Raw genomic sequence first — 18,952 nt, 5'->3', positions numbered from 1 at the left:
GATTTTCACATTGATTTAATGGGTTTGAGATTGTCACGCTTAGGCTTTAGGTTAGTAAGTTTAGGCATTACAAGGTTTACCAGCTAGGGGGGCTAGAAGTACAATAGCTGGGCTCAGACTTGCAGAAATAAAATACAAATAAACAAATGGTCACAGGTCTGGTTGTCAAGAGTGACCAGCAATCGAGCCATTGTAGCTGCCAACCCTCATAACCGACTGATGGTACAGACTTTGATTGAAGCTACAGCCATGTGGAGTCATGATGATCAGGCCAGTTTGTATGACGACCACCAAGGGCGTAGGAACCGGGGGGGACGGAGGGGACATGTCCCCCCCAATGTTAAACTCATTCCTACGCCCCTGGCGACCACTACCTGCGGCCAAGGAGAGACTACAGAGTTCAACCACCAAAGATTAATAAACATTTCATTGGCATTCAAAAACCCATAAATGCAGTGACAGTGTAATCTGTTAAATCGGATCATTACATTTAGTGGCAGGGTTCGGAAACTTGTTTTAATTGGTGGCCAACGAGTGCATAGTGGTTACCTCATCCAAATACTAGGGTCCTCAAACAACTCAAAAAATTGGGAGGGATTGTGTCATTACCATTTGATGTCCATTATGATAAGCAAGTTGATTACAGATCTCACCATGTCATCTGCAGAATGGGCACTGATCTGCTGAATGTTCCATCTTCACCTGTAAGAAACACATTTGCGCCGAGGACTTGAGTCACAGCAACGTGAACCATCTGCAAACCTGAATGTGATCAGATTATCTGAACTCTATCGAATCAAGCCAAAGGCCTTGCCTTTCCTGAAGGAGCTGGCCGGTCTCACCAGCACCAGGAACTCCAGATGACCCGAAATCACTTCTGAAAGTTAACACTTTCACACCAGTCACAGGGATATGCAGCATATATACACACAAATAGTCTTTATTTTATTTAATTACCCTCCCAAACCCAATAGTCAGCTGTATATGTACTGTATACTTCGTCTTATTGTAGCTTTCCTCTAAGGTTTCAATTTCTATTATTTGCATGCAAGTGCAAAGTGTCCCCAGAATACCCACTGGCATGAGTTGTAGACTGAAGTGCTCCTGGTCTTCTGTTCACCATCAAACATCTGTTCTTCTTCATCGATACATTTGAGTCACAGGCACGGTAGGATGTACAAACATGGCAGGGGATTTCAACAAACAGCTCTGCTTGGTAGTTGTCGTCACTATCGAGGGGGAGTTGAATGAGTCAGCAGGGCCACCAGTCAATCCACAGGAACATCCATCAATGGGCACAACACTGGCAGGCTTAACAAAATGTAATTTCCATGCTTCACTGTTTGAGGAGATCATTACGGTTACATTAAGCACACTCACCTACTTAGGCCCATCTCACCTCTCTGAATTAAACTACGCTTCATGAAAAAAACGGACATGAGTATCAGCTATTTATATTACAATTTCCATGATATAGTTTCTCAAATCTGTTTATTATGAAAGAAACCATTATGACTAGCATGAGCCATGTCTTCTAAGCTGGTGTAGTCATGACACAAATAATGGTGAACACAACCATTATGAGTTTTTTAAAAGTGTCAAAAACTAATTGCCTTTGTAGCTGATGTTTGTACCGATCTTCCAATGGACTTGGTAAGATACGCAAATTAAAAATGTCAAAATTTGCCAAAAAGTACATTTGTCATACTAAAAGCAGCTCAACGACCAGTGGCTAGAGTTGCAAGCCCATTACTCTTTAAGACAAACATAAGTGTACCAATACTTTATTATTTACAAAATTTGCATTAGTATAATCATTTATAAAAAAAAAGATTCCCACAAACCACGCAAGTGTCAACAGTGGCCTGAACACAGGGACAACGTCAGAGGTTAATCAAATACATAATTGCACAAAACTACATTGCACAGAGTCCATAAATCAGCAGTCAAACTGCAAGCAGCAGTTAACAAGTTCCAAATGTAGCATAGGAAGTGGAAAAGGAAAGACGAGATAAATGGGAGAGTATAGTGACGAGTAGGCATTGTGTGCGCAAGTTGAAATCCGTAAGTACAGCATCAAAGCAAAGACTAAACCTCAACACCCAAGTCAGTCATGAAGTCAGTCTTTTGTCTGTGAAAAGAGAAAAGCCGGTCCATTACTTTGTGAGAGTCTCTTTGGGCGACATGGCAGGCTTGACACAATGAAGCTTCAAGGTGCTTTATGTGGATTTATGGAGGGCAGCAACACGACATCAGCAAGAAGTGACGTTCCGTTCTTCAGAATGAGAGGCATCGATTCCGAAAGGTTTGACTTGACCTTCAATCCTACAAAAGGTTGTCTTGCCAAAAATACAGGTTTCTTGCAAATTCAGGATTGCAACAGCTGTTGAGTTCTTTAACCTAGTGGATGTCCTTTACCGAGAAAATAGCCCTTGACAAAAGGTAGTCAAATACCGCGTGATTTCTCTACTTACCCTATCACTTACCTATATTTAAGAATAAAACAAACTACAGTGGAAGGCTGATGAACTTTACAGATACGGCTGAAGTTGTTTCCTATAGTTGAGGCTCTTGGTAGTTTCCCCGCACAACTTTGCCAGTTATTCAGTTTCCCAGTTGGTCCATTTTGTTGCCAGAGCAAACATTTTCCAGTGTAGTGTTCATCAGTGAGGAATGCAGGGTTTACTAAAGTCAAGTCAGTGCAGTCAGCCAGCTTGCCTTGTCGACCACCGCCAATACAAAACGCACTCAAAAACAAACTGCGATCCGCAAAGCAGTGTTGACTGCAAAAATGAAGTGCTTAAAAAGTAAGAGGGGAAAGAAGAGGAATAGAGGGCATGCATTTGGGGGAGATGATAGGAAGGGTACGGTGCCCAAGTCCACAACAAGGCTCACTTGAAGCCAACAGACCAAAGCACCTCAAAAAGCTCATCACAGAACTGTCGAAGGCCTACCCACTGCGGGGGCCCTCGGTGAGCCTTTCCCGTAGGTGGCCACCCTTTTCCGGATTGTTCAAAAGCACACAAAACCAGGAACAAGCAGCAGGTCATTTATGAGGTAATTTCAGAGCGACGCTAAAACACATATATTGTCTAGATGGCCAATTAGCTACACTCCACACCAGTTTCGCTGTCCAATGCATACAAATGCTTCTTTTGGAACGCTCATAATATAACACAACTGATTAAATCTATTATTTTAAGGTTGAAAACCCAGCTTCCATTGCCATTTATACCTGCAGGGCCGTTGGATGCGTTCTTAACTTCTGTGGGAAATGGTGGCAACGAGTACAAGTATATAAATTAGGTTTACTACGAGTTCCTCTTTGACCTTAACAGCAGGGGGGATCTAATCAAAACAAAGATATATATATATATATATATATATATATATATACATATATATATATATTCACATGTATTCAAACTTGATCACATTAGCTATTTTTTTACTCCATTTAGACTATGTTCAAATCCCTTCACTTGATTTAAGCCATTTAACATTTCTTAAACTATGTGGCTTTACTTAAACATAGGCTATTTCAACCTCATTTTGCACTACAACACTCACCGCATTTTCTGCAGTAAATGCATTTTTTCTTTAATATTGATGTAAACTCTTATTTGGAGATCTATTTATGGGGATTAACGTTGTTTTTACAATCCGAAACAAGTTTTAGCAGGTTCGAGTTAATGTCGCCATCTGGTGGCGGAGAGTATTTTGATAAAGTTAAATGTTAAATAGACCAAACAGGCCCCATGCGACATTTATTCTCTAAAATAGTAGTAATATTGTAGGGATACAGTTGCTTACATGTTACTGTGTCCATCCATTCATACCTACCGATTACCTAAACATGTATGTTCTGTCCTTGCTTTAATATACTGCGACAAAACCCTGAAAGGACAGGAATTATGACCACAAAAAAAGAATTGACACAATGACAATATATAAAAACATATATTTATTTTTCTGTTACTGCTGGTTAACTTGATTTGACAGTAAAATGGAATCGGGCCAGGCGCTATAAGTCATGTACAGTTTGCGACTGACAAATGAAACAAAGTACTGTATTCACTGTCACTGCACGGCAACACTGGTACAAATCGATGAACAAGGATGTGTTTTAAAAATGGTGCCCACACTTCCAACATGAATTCTCTTCAAAGTGGTTTGACTCCTGGATTGAGGAGGGGAAATATCTGTACAATAGGCCTACTGTGTCCAACGATTGTCTTTTCCATGTTAATAATTTCACTCTTTATTTCAGAGACAACTACACTTTTCCTTCTCTCAGAACCGTTACAATGGAGGAGCGTAAAGTAAATCTTTGCTTTATTAAAATGGACTAATTCTACTTTAGTCTCTCTGGCGTAGAGGTGCTCTGTAGGACGTGATAAAATAGTGTGTATAGGTTAAAATAGATAAGATTGGAGCATATATATATATATTTATATTTGTATAAAGGCTTGACATCTTTACAAACACAAGGACAGCAACCAGTGCCATCCACACACACACACACACACACACACACACACACAGACACACACACACACTTCTTAACGAAACAAACCCTTGTTTGTGACAAAATCCCATGCTTGCTTTATCTCGATTCACTTGCCACACTCAAGTTGTCACCAACAGAACCCTAATTCCAGAGGTCCATTTGCCTCGCTTTGATTCTGATAATGTATATAAATGATGTCGGAGGACGGATATCATCGCACATGTAAAAGAAAAAAAAAGAAGAGAAAAATGGGTTTGTAAAAAATTGCAGGGAAATGGTACACACAGGTGAATTAATCAACTAACCAACCGTTTCTTTTCAAGACTGTCCGTATGGATGCATTGTGTGTCAAAGTTGTGTATTTTTATTCCCACACCTCTAATGCTTTTCGACAGATGGCTCCTCATTTTTGATCTACAAAACCTTGTAAAGCGAACCACTTGATATTCCTGTCTGGCAGACACATCTTGCATCTCACCTGGAGCTGATAATAGGGCCAGACTTATTTGGCTGTTGCATGTGGGTACACTGAAAGCAAATACAGTAGGATTTGGCATGCCATTGGCTGGATCATACAGGAAGTAAAAGACAAAAGGGCGGGAAAGTGTGGAAGCATTGCTTAGTGGTTGGATAGTTTCACTGGAGGGGCGGGTTCTTAAGGCTGTGTTTGTAAAGTGTTTCTGGTGGCTAGTGGTTGAGATTCAAGCAGGCTTTTTTTTTTTTTTTTGGGGGGGGGGGGGTGATAGTCCAGTGAAATAGTTCCAAATGGTTTATCTGTTTGCTCTCCTTCAAGGTCTGGCCCAAAGACCACAGTCCATCACGTACAGTTTAGTCCAAACTAATCAAAAGCCAGTTCCTCCACTGAAAGGGAACTTCTCTCAGATGTTCTCTTTCTCTCTCTCTCTCTCTCTCTCTCTCTCTCTCTCTCTCACTCATTCTCTTTGGCTCTCAGATAACCTCTGATGTCTGCAAGGTTTTTGGCCCATCAGGGTTTGTCAGCGTAACTTGATGGATTTGTAAATGCCATCCACTGACTGGTATTGTTAGAAAACGGCAAACAAAGTCGAAAGAAAATCAAAAAACAAAACAATTAAAACATCCCCCATTCACTGAAGCATGCCAAACTGTGTCCAAGCCATCGTTGTAACATTGAATCCAAATTAAGTTTACAGCCTTAACTGTGACTCTGTGTCTATGAGACATTTCCGTCATTTTATGTGCCACAAGAAATTAAAAAGGACTTGTAAAGATTTGTAAAATGCTTCATGGTGTACTAAAAATAACAACATACTGTAAGCTCCATAGGAAATTCACAAAAAAAAATAAAAATAACATTGTACACATTGCAACAAAATATAAAATCCACGGTTTGCTTTATGCCATTTGAGCTTGGAAAGGACGACATTAAATGGGTTTACACATACTGACAGTCAACTGTGCGATCAGATCACGAAAGGGGCAATGTATGCCAAAGAACACTAAATGCGACTGAAGAAATCTACATTTGTGATTTTGGCGACTAAAACTGCACGTCACTGAAATGCTACATACCGTAGGTAAAAACGCCAGGATTTTATTAGAAAATACTTGAATATAAGTTCCAAGGAGAAACTGTGGAAACCTAATGCTGTCGGCATGGTAACCTACTGTTGTTGACACCAACAGTCGGTGACTTGATAGCAATTTATGTTAGATTTGATTGAAAAAAACGAAGTGACCTTGACTGGCTTCTAGTGACCTTGAGCAATTGAGTCGCAATTTTGTGTGGGATTCTTTGGCTGCTTTATAATTGAATGGTCAAAGTTCACAGTATGTCCTTTGTGCTTTTCCTGGCGCATGTACGGGAACCATGGTCTAAAATATTGAGTTACATCCCACGAGTTGCATCTAAAACCCTCCATACATTAAACGTTCACCTGCTCAAACCTCTCTGATTTGCTACGTCACACAGGACGTTTCTTCACGGCAAATGAATGTAAACGACAAATACACCCTTGGCTGCGCTAGTACACAGCACACGACAATGACTCTGTTCAGTCTTGATCCTTCCCGCAGCCTGCACCCCTAACAGGAGAGGTCTATTGGATGCACAGCCTGCTTCTGCACGATTCATTTATGTAACGCCTCACTGTCTCGCAGGGCTTTGAGCTCAAAACCTCAAGCAGCCCCCAGGGCAGTGCACTTTGATCGAGGATTGAATCGCAGACAGCTTAAGGCCGTAGGTGTCTCTGCATCTTCAGCACCCCGCACACAGGGATATCAAACCGCGTGGTCGGGCTGCACGTACTTCACAGTGTCCTACGACGGGTCTGCGCCTCGTTGCATTTTGTTTTGGACTTCGTTTCTTGACTGTTGATGACAGCCCCCCGATGTTGGGTTTCTTTGCTCCGCTGTCACGGAGGGAAAATTGGCGAGCACAGCCACAACTGTCCACTCACTTTACACGTTCCGTCATGGAAAGATCGAAACTACTGAAAAGGCAGATGAAACCAGGCTGCCTCGTAGGGGATCCGAGGGGCCAGAGATGTACACGACCAGGCCAGATATTAAGTCTTCATCAAGCGCACGCACGCACACGCACAAGCACACACACACACACACACACACACAGGCGCACGCACACTCCAGAGGGGTGGCGGTGGATCTGTTGCCATAGCGACGGCCCGACTTCAGAGGCTCACAGCGGCTGGGACTGCGCGAGGTGGAGCGTGGGGGCGGCGTGGTGGTGGTTCGGGGCTTGGTGGGCGACGTGCGGCGGCGGCTGGGGCTGGCCCTGGGGAGGAGCCTGGGGGTGGGGCTGGCCCTGGGGAGGAGCCTGTGGGTGGGGCTGGTCCTGGGGAGGAGCCTGTGGGTGGGGCTGCTGCAGGATGTGCACCACGCGGCCCAGCGTCTCGGTGGAGGCGAACGCCAGATACTGGCAGCACAGCCAGTCCTCCAGGCTCACGCCGCTGACCGTGTCCAGCGAGCGCTCGGCGAACTTGATCATCATCAGCGTCCTCTTCAGGTCCAGCCAGTTCTGCAGCGTGGTGTCGCCCCCCGCCGTGGGCTGTGCCGCGGCGGCGGCAGCGGCGGAGCCCAGTGCCTGGAACAGGTCCTCCCGCGGGCCCCAGAGCAGGCACTGCAGGCAGGCGCGCGCCTCCGCCATGCGGATCCTCTCGGAGGGGTTGACGGTGAGCAGCAGGCTGGCCAGCTGCTGCAGGCCCTGGGAGTAGAGCGAGCGCAGGGGCAGCGGCGGCAGGTCGGCCCAGGTGTACTCGCGCTCCTTCAGCTCCGGCGTCTCCTCGAAGGGGTTGGCCCGGTGCAGCATCTCGTAGATGAGGATGCCCGTCTGGAACTCGTCGCACTTGCGGTACTGCGTGGCGGTCACGATCTCGGGCGCCAGCCGCGACTGGTCCCGCAGGGTGCCCGCGTCGCCGGCCGCCAGGCGGCTCTTCTGCTTGGCCTGGGAGAAGTTGCTGATGATGAGGCGGGCGGGGCAGGTGGCGGCGTTGGCGTTGCCGTTGGCCGTGTTGCCGGGGCTAGCCCCGCCACCACCACCGCCGCTGCTCCCTTGGTTGTGGTTGTTGTTGGGCTCCGTGGGCTCCGCGGGGTTGGCCGGGGAGCCGGGCAGGCAGTGCACCAGCAGCAGGTTCTCCAGCCGCAGGTCGCAGTGCGTGACGTGGTGGGGCTTCATGTGCTCCAGGCCGGAGCACAGCTGCAGCAGCAGGAGACACACCTGCCGCTCGTACAGCTCCGGGTTGCGGGCGTGGCGGGACGCGCCCTGGCGGACAAAGTCGGCCACTGTCTGGAAGGGGACCTCCCGCGTGATGACCACCACGCGGCTGCGCAGAGAGCCGCGCGAGCTCGCGTGCGGCGATGGCTCCTCCGGCCTGCCGTCCGCCGCCGAAGGCCTGGCGTCCGGCGTCCTGTTTGCGGCCCTCCTCTTCTCCTCGTCCTTGTCCCTTTGTCCTTCTACATCGTCCTCTTCTCCCTCCTCCTCCTCCTCCTCCTCCTCGTCGTCCTCCTCCTCCTCGTCTCCTCCCTGGGTCTCCTCCCAGGGCAGCAGGCGTGCGGGGACGTCGGCCAGGAAGTGTCCGCAGTCCTGCTGGATGTTGAAGTGCAGCGCCAGGCTCTGCCTCACCGCCAGGCTGTGGAAGAACTGCTGCTGGGTCTCCTTCACTTTGCTCCGGCAGATCTGGAGGAGCGAGGGGGGCGACAGAGAGAAACGCAAAGATGGATGGTCGATTCAGGAACAAAGGGCAGGAGGTAATTTGTCAACAAGGCAGAGTTTTGGGTGGAAGGACAACGGTGCCGTGGATTAAAGTGTTAGCTGTTGTGCTGGAGCGCTCGCACGGGGTGAGGCAGCCCAGCCGCCCGGCTGTCACTGAGGTTATTCGCCGTTACTCTAAACTGTGGAGACAGGCTCTGAACCTCGACGCACCTCCAGGATTAGATCACAGAGGGGGGTCGCTAAACCTCGCCCTTGTCCAGAAGGCTCATGAACCTACCGTAGCCTTTTGATGCATCGCATGGATGCCACTTGAACCTTAATTTAAATTCATATCATGCTCTATTTTATATGCTCTGGTGGTAAACCACTAATACATTTTCTGTGGTCATTCTGAATAAAAATCGGAACGAAAAATCATCTGGATGTTTAGTGCACGTGTTCAGTGCACGTGAAGCCCAACCTGCAGGCACCGAGCTTGTTGCTATGGCGACCAACCTAATGGTCCTCTAACGAAGCCCACCTAGCACACACAAAGTGTTTGTCGGCCAGTGGGCCCGACGGGGAAGCATCCTAATAAATCTGTAATGCGAGGCCTGTGTCGTGAAGACTATGAGCAACGTTTTAATGTTTTAATGTTTCAGGGTTGAAAACACGCCGACTCAACTGAAACCAGGACACTGAAGAATTCATGACATAAACAACAAACAACAAGAAATAAATACGGTTAAGGAACTACTGACAAGCACAAATATAACACGTCAAAATCCTCAGGAATGCCTTGAGGAGGAACGTCGAGCAAATCTAATATTTGACAGTCAGGCAGGAAGTCACAGAACTGGGCCACATCTAAACAGGGGGTATTTTAAACTGGGCAGCTGGGTTTCAACCGGAAAGAAATGGCCTTCTCTAGAATCCAGTGGTGACATAGAAACAAGTAGTGAAGAGCTAACTTTCATTCTAACTAGATCAACCTAGAGCTTCTACATTTCCTTTGGAACTGAGCAAGGCAACAGGTCAGCTTTACCCACAGGGCCTATATAAGTGAACCTGGCCCCACATTAACCAAAGGTCTTCCTTAGCTACTTGCAACATGGTAGACCTTCACACAATGTGTTCAGAAGCTTTATTGAAATATAAAACGATATGATAAGATGGCCGTATATGGGCATAGAATTGGGCACGATATTCTATTTTTAAATATCCACCAGCCTCATTACAGAGCCGTTGCTGGTTAACAACTTAATTCCCCCAATCGGGATTTGCGACCAAGTCAAGTCCATTTAGTGTGAATGGCCCCTTAATCACGGTGTCTCTTAATTATAGCCTCCAAGGGCTGCACAGGCTGCACAGGCTGGTGTCTTAAGTGATACCCTCTAACTCTGAGCCCGCTAAAGAACAGACAACAACCTCAACACAATCCAATCAAAACTCAAGAAATGGGGATCCCTCTTCCCTCCTTCCAGGGCCGGTTGGAGCGTGGGACGGGGGGGGGGGGGGAACTCTCTCCCACTATCCATCCGCACTATAGAGCCTCTCCCCACCTTTAAAACCTCAATCAACACTCACCTGTTCTGAATGGCCTGTCCCACTTAACTCCTCAGCCAATTTAATGTTGCGCTGTTTATTTTTGAAATGTGTTTGATTTAACTATCTCCGCCAAATTGCATTTGCTTGCCTTAACTATAAGGCGACCTTGAGAGTCTTTCAAAGGCTCCCTGAAATAAAAAGTATTGATATTATTATTATTAATAATGGCCCTGTCCTACTATGGCTCAGCGATTCCTCTTCGGCCCCACCCGCCACCTATGTATTCACGGATTCCCCTGGGGGGGGGTCGGGGGGGAACCCGGACTCACCTTGATGGCGTAGTTGACCAGGGGGTCCTTGGCATACGAGGCCGTGTAGTAGACGGCGTCCCCGGCCTCGCAGCACGGCTTGCCGGCCGTCAGCCGGAAGTGGGACCAGCTGTCGGTGCCGAAGCGCAGGTGGTCCTTCTGCCCCGCCATGAAGCGGTCCTCGCAGCGGGCCGACAGCTTTCGCAGCGTGTCCGTGTGGAGACTGCGGATGCGGCCCACCACCTCCTCCCAGCTGTCCATGCCCCGGTACAGGATGGGCACCTGGGGCTTGGTGGAGCCCCCCGGCCCTCCGAAGACGGCGCCGCCGCCGCCCCCTCGACCCGTCGTCCGGGCCCTCGCCGCCAGAGACCCGCCCCCCCTCTCCCGTCCGCCGGTGGCGGCCGGAGACGCCAGGGAGGCCAGGCTGTTGGCGGGACGTCCCTTGCCCGAGCCGGGCGCGGCTGCCGGCGGCGGCGTCGGCCTCTCCAGGGAGTCCCCGCCGCTCTCGTGCTCGTGGAGGCGGTGGGGCTCCGAGCTCAGCGAGGAGCTCTGGCTGGCCGACTCCCAGGTGGAGTCCAGGTCGTAGAGAGGGTTGGCCACGCTCAGGTTGGTGCCGCCGGGCTTGGCCTCGGCCCGGGGTCTCGCGACGGGCGGCGGCGCCGGCTCCTTGCCCGCGAGGCCGGGTTCTGTGACGGAGCGCGGGATGGACTTCTTGGGCAGCGGGGGCGGGGTGGACTTGGGGAAGGGCTGCTCCGAGAGGCCGTCCAGGTCCAGCGAGGCCAGGGTGTCGTTGGAGGCTTTGAGGTTGCGCGGCTGTTTGAGCGGGATCATGTTGGCTCTGGATTGACCTGGCGGGGGGAGGGAAGAGGAGGAGGGTCGAGTCATAAATTTAACATCGTTCCAATCCAAATGTGTATAACTTGTACAGGCGCAAATAAATGAAACCGACCAGGCTAATGTGACCTGCGAAACAATCTCAAAACATTAGCAGAGCTCTTTTGGATTCCGCTGCGGTCCTATAAATATCGTCCGACGGTCATCCCCGGTTGAAAGGGGCGGAATCGCCACAGCAACAGCAGCACGACCACTTTTTGCACGCCTCCAGCCCTCGAATCTTCACTCGTTTCTTCCTGCTAGCTTACCCACACTCGTCTGATGGCTTACTGGCTCTAACGAGCTGCGCATATGAGAGTATGAAAACAGGTCTGCCTCTCTCCCCTCTCTCTCCCTCTCTCTCAACACACATGGTGGAGCGAGGGTGGTTGGGGGACGATGGGGGGGGCCTTATAGGAGGATCTCGAGCTGAAGACAGGGAAGGTTGCCCGTCTTATCTGGCTCTTCCTGCAGGGCAGCTTAAAGTGCCGTCATGGTAGATGATCCTGTCTGGAGGGAGGAGTGACTTGGGAGTTCTTTGGAGGGGGCCCAGGACTGATATTTCACCCTAGACATGCCTTGGAGCGCAGGGAGAGGACGAGGTTCACGAAGGGGGTCTCGACCGGATTTAAAAGGACAAAAAGTCCCACTCTTTGTGTGATTGGGAATTTGATCATCTCCCTGTTTCGGTGTCAACCAGGAGCCGGCCCACAAGGACACACGAGACAGCAACGCTTCTTAAGCTCTGCAGCTCACAGGGAAATCCCCTCGTTGCTTCGGAAGATTGGACTAAGAAAGGGGCTCCCGTTGGCAGACCACGCCCCTTCAAAGCAAGGCTTGTGGAAGTTGACATCAGGGGTCCGAAGTCTACATGCTGCAATGATGTCCCCTCGAGCAAAACGTCTAATCCTTACATTATATATAATACCCTTCTTTCATGCCCTGCATCTACAAAGTTAAATGCAAGTCGCTTGCGATAAGAGCATAGGCGTAAACGTGAGTAAGACTGCGAACAGTACTTGGATATATAAATGTATGCAACTAAAATGTGTTTAGAATCACCATTCAACCGAGTGAGAGAGCTCTCCCAAAAGGAACAATTTAATTGGACATAGTCATTTCCAATCGCTAAACAACCATTGGGGTCGGGGTAGCCTTGTGGCTGGCCTGTGACTAGCCGAAAAGTTACTGGGTTCGATCCCCCGTCCTCCACACAGCCTACCTGTAGGCATCCTAGCGCAAGATGCCTCAAGCCTGCATGCGGTTTTATAACATAAATAACATAAATAACAGCAGCTATATAGCATGCATCTCAAACCGCTGTGAGTTGCCTTGGGCGTAAGCATCTGCTCAATAACTAAAACGTCACCAAACGGTAAGCAGTAAATTCTATCTCATGCAGAGTCTACATGGTCTTCCTCTTGGATTAGAGGGAGAGGAGGAGGGGACGAAGGGAGAGAGGGAATGGTGGGGGGGACGTGGTCTTATCCTCCCCTGGAGAGTGTGTGTTTAGATGTGTTCCTCCACCAATCTGTGGTAATCCATCAGAGTAGTACGAGTGTTTTCCCTCATCCTGCGGCAGGGAGCGCAGCGGGCGATGTGCGCTCGACTTAGCGGCGTTACGCAACAAATTCCCTCTCCAAGTATCAGAGATATGATGGTGGAAGCAGAGAGAGGAACATGTTGGACAGGGAAAGCCAAGGTAGAGCGAAACGTGCGTGCAGGTGACAATTACTATTGAACACATCGATAGATATCAATTGGGATGGATTAATTGTAGTCTTTTTTTTGGGCTTAATGCGTTCTTGAAACTAGACTTTCTTTATATATGTTGGCCTCGTTATTTACCAGAGCTTGTGTGGGTGATCCATTAAAAAAATGTCTAGACATATATACACAAAAAAGAAAGGATGATGGTTTTTAAACAAATCTCGTTTATTGGAAATAAATCTAGCTCACCATATTTCAAAGTCATAAATATTTTATCCCTGCAAAAGACTGCTGCTTCTGAGGTGTGTTTGGGATAAACACTACTGCCATGAATCTCCCCCCCTCTTGTGAGGGGAGCAAAAACAACACTTTGAGCGGGGGGGTTGTTATTCCGTCGTGCATGGTGCACATTTCCTTCAGCTCACTCCAGAGTAAATCTTTGATGACTTGCCATGAGGTAACAACAGAGAAATATCTCCCCCCCCCCCCTGTACTTCAAAGAACAACACAGCATGTTGTATGGGTGTCTCTCCGAAGGGATATCATCTTCAAAGTGTTTATATGATTCTGTCTTCCCACATTACATAACGTTAGTTACGACGGTTTGAGATCATCAGTCGTGGAACTTCAATCACGTAGGGCACGATCATATAACTTGATACTTGCGGTTATCATGATCTTCGACCTTTAAGAACCCTAACAACTGTCCTATTGGCACACTGCCCATGGATAATACAAAATAAATACAACTAAATCTGATAACCCCCCTGTGGGTTTAAAAGGACAGACTCCCCCATCTCCAGAGGGATGAAGAAGACTCCTCACCTAATCCCTCCCAAATCTACTGGGGATTAAGAAGCTAATTGCTCGGCAACTCGCTGTGTGGTGGCACACAGTCGTGCAGCGAGTATCTTTCATAGAAGGCGGACGGCTTGATCGATCCGACATCGACTTGAAGTGGAAACAGACAACTACCCAAACCACCGCCAGGGAATCACATTAATTCAGGCGCAATCAAACAGCCACCAACACAGAGTTATCCTCAGTCATTTCATTCCAGAATTGATTGAAAACTTTTCAGATGCTTTCTGAATTGGAAAAAGACAATTTGTAAAACAACTAATTAATTTAGTTCTAGTATGCTTTACAGTCTCTTAACAGCCATCTCCCGAATCCATCTTGTATTCATTTTCTGAATAAATAAATGTGTTTAGATTGTTTTTATTCATATTGATTCTACAATTTGAATTCTAGGCACGGTTAAACTCCATTTCCAGATCATTACATTGTGGCCAACGGTGAGGTCTTCTCTCACTGTGTGGTGCAGTGACATCGGGCACACTAACCACAGCAGAGTTCACTATGAGAACACATCCTCGCCTCAACCGAGCTCCGTCTCCACTGTTAATACACTGCACACTTTTTAATACACAACAAATAGGCAAACTATGGTGAAAGACCAAAAGAGACACAGAGAGAGACAGAGAGAGCGAGATAGAAAGAGAGATAGACAGAGAGAGAGAGACAGACAGAAAGAGAGTATGAGAAAGAGAGAGACAGAGAGACGGAGAGAGAGAAACTGTGAGATCTCACCAGGGATGTCTGGGATGAGATTGAGGATGGCAAATGATGAGACGTGACAAAGAAAAAAAAATGAAAAAGAGAGAGAGGAAAAAGTAAGTGTGTGTGTGTGTGTGTGTGTGAGACAGAGAGGAGCGACAGCAGAAAAAGGTAAAGTTGCAAAAGCCTACCTTAGCTCTGCTTCCAAGCTTCAAAGTACTTCAAATGTTACAGAGAAACATTCTCTCTCCCCCCCCTCTAACTATCTCTTCCTCCTTCCAACGGCAACAGCAATGCCAACAGAGAGATAGAGAGAGAGTGAGACACAGAGACAGACAGAGACAGAGAGAGAGACAGAGAGAGAGAGAGAGAGAGAGAGAGAGAGAGAGAGAGAGAGAGAGAGAGAGAGTGAGACACAGAGATAGACAGAGACAGAGACAGAGACAGAGAGCGAGAGATAGAGAGAGAGAGTGAGACACAGAGACAGACAGAGACAGAGACAGAGACAGAGAGATAGAGAGAGAGAGAGTGAGACACAGAGATAGACAGAGACAGAGACAGAGAGAGAGAGATAGAGAGAGAGAGAGTGAGACACAGAGACAGACAGAGACAGAGACAGAGACAGAGAGAGAGAGATAGAGTGAGACACAGAGACAGACAGAGACAGAGACAGAGAGAGAGAGATAGAGAGAGTGAGACACAGAGACAGACAGAGACAGAGAGAGAGATCTGACTGAAGCGACGAGGAGAAGGCTTCAAGGGAATCCGCCTCCTCATACTTCACACACTATCATTAAAAAAGTAGTTGTGTGTGAGAGAACGAGAGCGAGCCAAGGGGGCGAGCCGCGGGGGCCGCAAGAGAGGATGAGAAAGAGAGAGACACACAGAGCTACATTCACACGTAAAGTGAAAAGATACCAATAAATGCATAAATAGATGTGTGTGTGTGTGTGTGTGTGTGTGTGTGTGTGTGTGTGGTGAATGTGGACGTGTGGATGTGTGAATGGTAGTGAAAGGAAAAGACTGCATCATTCACAAGTCTATCTGAAAAACTTTCATGAGAAACACTTCTCCAGACAGCGATGACTATCAAACGCGCGCACACACACACGCACACACACACACACACACACACACACACACACACACACACACAGGTGTCCAGCGTTTAATGTCCCTTCAGACAATAAATGCTGTTCATCCTTCCATCACGAAACGTGGCTTAATGAAAGGATGAACAGGGAGACTAGCGGACCATAAGGGCAGAAATATATACATTTAGTTATTCTGAAAGAAGAGTAGGAGACATTTCAGTCCACAAGATGGCACAGCTGTGTTGCAGTGCAGACCCCCCGGCAGACAGTCTAGCAATCGTAACTATAGCTACAGCCTCACTGTAATATTTAAGGCATCCAAACAGCAGAGTCACAAACACAGACACACAACCACAAACACACACACACACACACACACACACACACACACACACACACACACAAATACAGCGAGAAACAAAAGAAATCACACACACACTTCACGAATATACACACACACAGCTAACAACACAGACACACCACACCCCAGACACAAGGGCGCATGTACACAGACACAGACGCATACAAAGATGCACACAGCTACAAGCACACAGACACACACCTGCCTGTTCTGTCAGCAGCTGTGTGTAGCAGGGTGGAATTAGATTGGTGGCAGCTCATCACCCATGGACTAACACACACACACACACACACACACACACGACCAGACACACGACCAGACACAGTAGGCCACACACACACATGGAGCAGCAGAAAGAGAAGAAAGAAGAGGATGGTGCCGCTCGCTGTTAACAGAAAAAAGCTGAAAAAGACTAAAAGACAAACACACATGATATAATAACAAAAATATAACACATTTTTAGGGTGTGATGGGAACTCTGTGCTGTGCCTCGAAAAAGAAGTTAAAGTAAAGCGTCAAACTACTTCTCCGTGACAAACCGAAAAACGCAATCTCAAAAGCATCATGATATCAACAAAATACGAAACACTTTCCTCACATGGAGCACACGACAACGCTGACTTTCTCATACAAAGCTGTTGTTCAAGGTGCATTGGATGCTAGCGTCACACTACATCACACAGCACAGCATTACTCACAGTGCACCATTACGTCATGGCGCCGTTATGTAGCGAGCGTCTGATGAGGTCTACTAATGAGTTGACTAATTAATCACGGGCACATCCCCGGGTACTTAGTGGGAGGCAGCAGGCTGATTATGTAAGGCTCACAGCACCATGCAAAGCTTTTGGACCAATCAGAATCAAGTTGGGTCTTTCTCATAAAAAACCCATGTACAGCATTTTCTGCGACTGGATACACACGCTTTGGCGTATTTGCAAGCTAGCCTCTTAGAAATGACGATATGAAGATATGAAGCTTCTTGGTACAGACAAATTATACATCTGCAGTAACCATACAGTTTAGTATTAGTATTTAGTATTGACTGTATTTATGGAGACTTAACTAACATGCCATCTTCCTGGTTTCCCTAACTGCAGTTATGGAGGCAGGAATACACCAGAATGCAGTGTATTCCTGCTTCCAGGTAAAAACAAATCAACTAAATATTGATTACACTATATGTTATATTGACTAGAACATATAATGTAAAATCTATATTTAGTAAAACAAAAAAACAACAGAATTCTTTAATACAATTATGCAGTCGTCTGTGAACCAAAGTGCGGAAGCCACTTTCCCTGAAGACGTCTTTGCGTGAGGGGCCTAGTGCCGCGGGCCGGGTAAGGACGGGACCAACACGTGGTGGATCAGAGAACAGCAGGATCAGAGAACAACAGGATGCACTGAGGCAAGAGTGATGACAGAGAGGAAGGAAGGGAGAGAGAGGGAGAGAGGGAGAGAGGGAACCGGCGGGAGACGGATGGATGAGACGCGACACACGAAGAGCAGATAATACAAAACACCAGTGCTTTGACCTTTTCAGTGTGAGTGAGTGTGTGCAATCAATAACATCGGAATGGGCCTCAAACCCAATTCCGTTTGGCGGGCGTCGTCTTCTCCTTGATGGGATGACTCCCGGGCGAGACGAGGCCGCCCTGGTCGTCGCCAAAACCTCGACAGCCTAAAGGCAACCGCTCATCCCAGAGTACCGGCGGCACCAGGGGCTGTACACATTGCACCGTCTCGAGGCCGTGTTTCACGATCTTTTAACGACAGGACGGACGATGAGTCACCTGACTCAGACCGTGAGGATGGGGCCGGAGGTTATAACGGCATTGAGGGAGGAAATAAATCAACTCGAAATTAGCAGAACTGCGTGAAGCACCGTCTGTAAATGTCTACGAACATTTGGGCATTGAACCGAGATCCTTTAGTTGGGAGTCGACGACCACAAGGTTTTGCTTTGAAACAAACTCCTTCGCCACTAGACCATTTTATCCTGCCCATCTTGAAACAGAGCCTCAAACAAACTTATTATTTGTTATTGTTATTGCATCGTAAAGGCTCAGTTATGGTTCCACGTCGACGCAACGCGAGGGGGTTTACGGACCCATTATGTCCCTGCGGACCCTCCTTGCGTCCACCGTAAGGGCCTGACGTGCGGCTCCCAAAAATTGTAACCTTATGTCGAGGCGACGCAGCAGCGAGGGCTGTGATTGGCCGGCTCACTAAAACCCGACGCAGAACCGAAACGGGTTTTTGTCTGCGTCAAAGCGTCTGCGTGGTCACTGTGTTGCCTCGACGTGGAACCATAACTGAGCCTTTAGGAGCACCGAAAAATAATCCAGTTTTCCTCATGATAACAAGGAGCTTATTCTCGGTGATGCATTATTAGAAAGCGAGGTCACATGTTCTCACCCAGGTTGCTGTAGGTGGCGCTGCATGCACTGGAGGCCGGGGAGTGGGAGTGATGGGAGTGCAGGCTGTCGTTCTCGGGGTCTCCCAGGCTGGCACTGCCCTCGCTGGCCGCGGTGACGGTGGTGGTGGTGGTGACGAGGTGGTAAGGGCGGTGGTAGGCCTCATCCTCCACCTCCTCCTCCTCCTCCTTCAGGCCGCCTCGTCCTCCACCCCCCCTGGGCGTGGGGGAGGGTCTTACTAGCCGGCCAGAGAGGGAGGCGGCCCCTGCAGGCCCCTCCCCCCCGTTCCTGGTGGGGCGGTGGTGGCCGCTCGCTGCTGCCACCTGGCTGTGGACGGAGGGATACACCAAAGTAGAATCATGTTAGCGATCATGCTGGT

The 18,952-nt window shown here is 48.1% G+C and overlaps 1 protein-coding gene across 2 annotated transcripts in view; it reads right to left on the bottom strand.

Annotated features, from left to right (window-relative positions):
• Positions 1 to 3,987: 3,987 nt before the first annotated feature.
• peak1 (pseudopodium-enriched atypical kinase 1) overlaps positions 3,988 to 18,952 on the bottom strand; it is a 78,187-nt gene continuing 63,222 nt past the window's right edge. For both annotated transcript variants that reach the window (XM_079743794.1, XM_079743795.1), the window contains 3 exons: positions 18,575 to 18,900; positions 10,577 to 11,403; positions 3,988 to 8,684 (listed from right to left, as the gene is read on the bottom strand). In XM_079743794.1, coding sequence (XP_079599920.1) covers positions 7,188 to 8,684; positions 10,577 to 11,403; positions 18,575 to 18,900 — 2,650 coding nt within the window. In that variant the 3' untranslated portion in view covers positions 3,988 to 7,187. The remainder of the gene's footprint in view (positions 8,685 to 10,576; positions 11,404 to 18,574; positions 18,901 to 18,952) is intronic.

This window comes from Pollachius pollachius, assembly GCF_949987615.1.
Source record: "Pollachius pollachius genome assembly, chromosome: 9".
Taxonomy (NCBI): Eukaryota; Metazoa; Chordata; class Actinopteri; order Gadiformes; family Gadidae; genus Pollachius; species Pollachius pollachius.
Note: the sequence above shows the minus strand (reverse complement) of the source record. Positions and strands in the feature narration are given on the sequence as shown.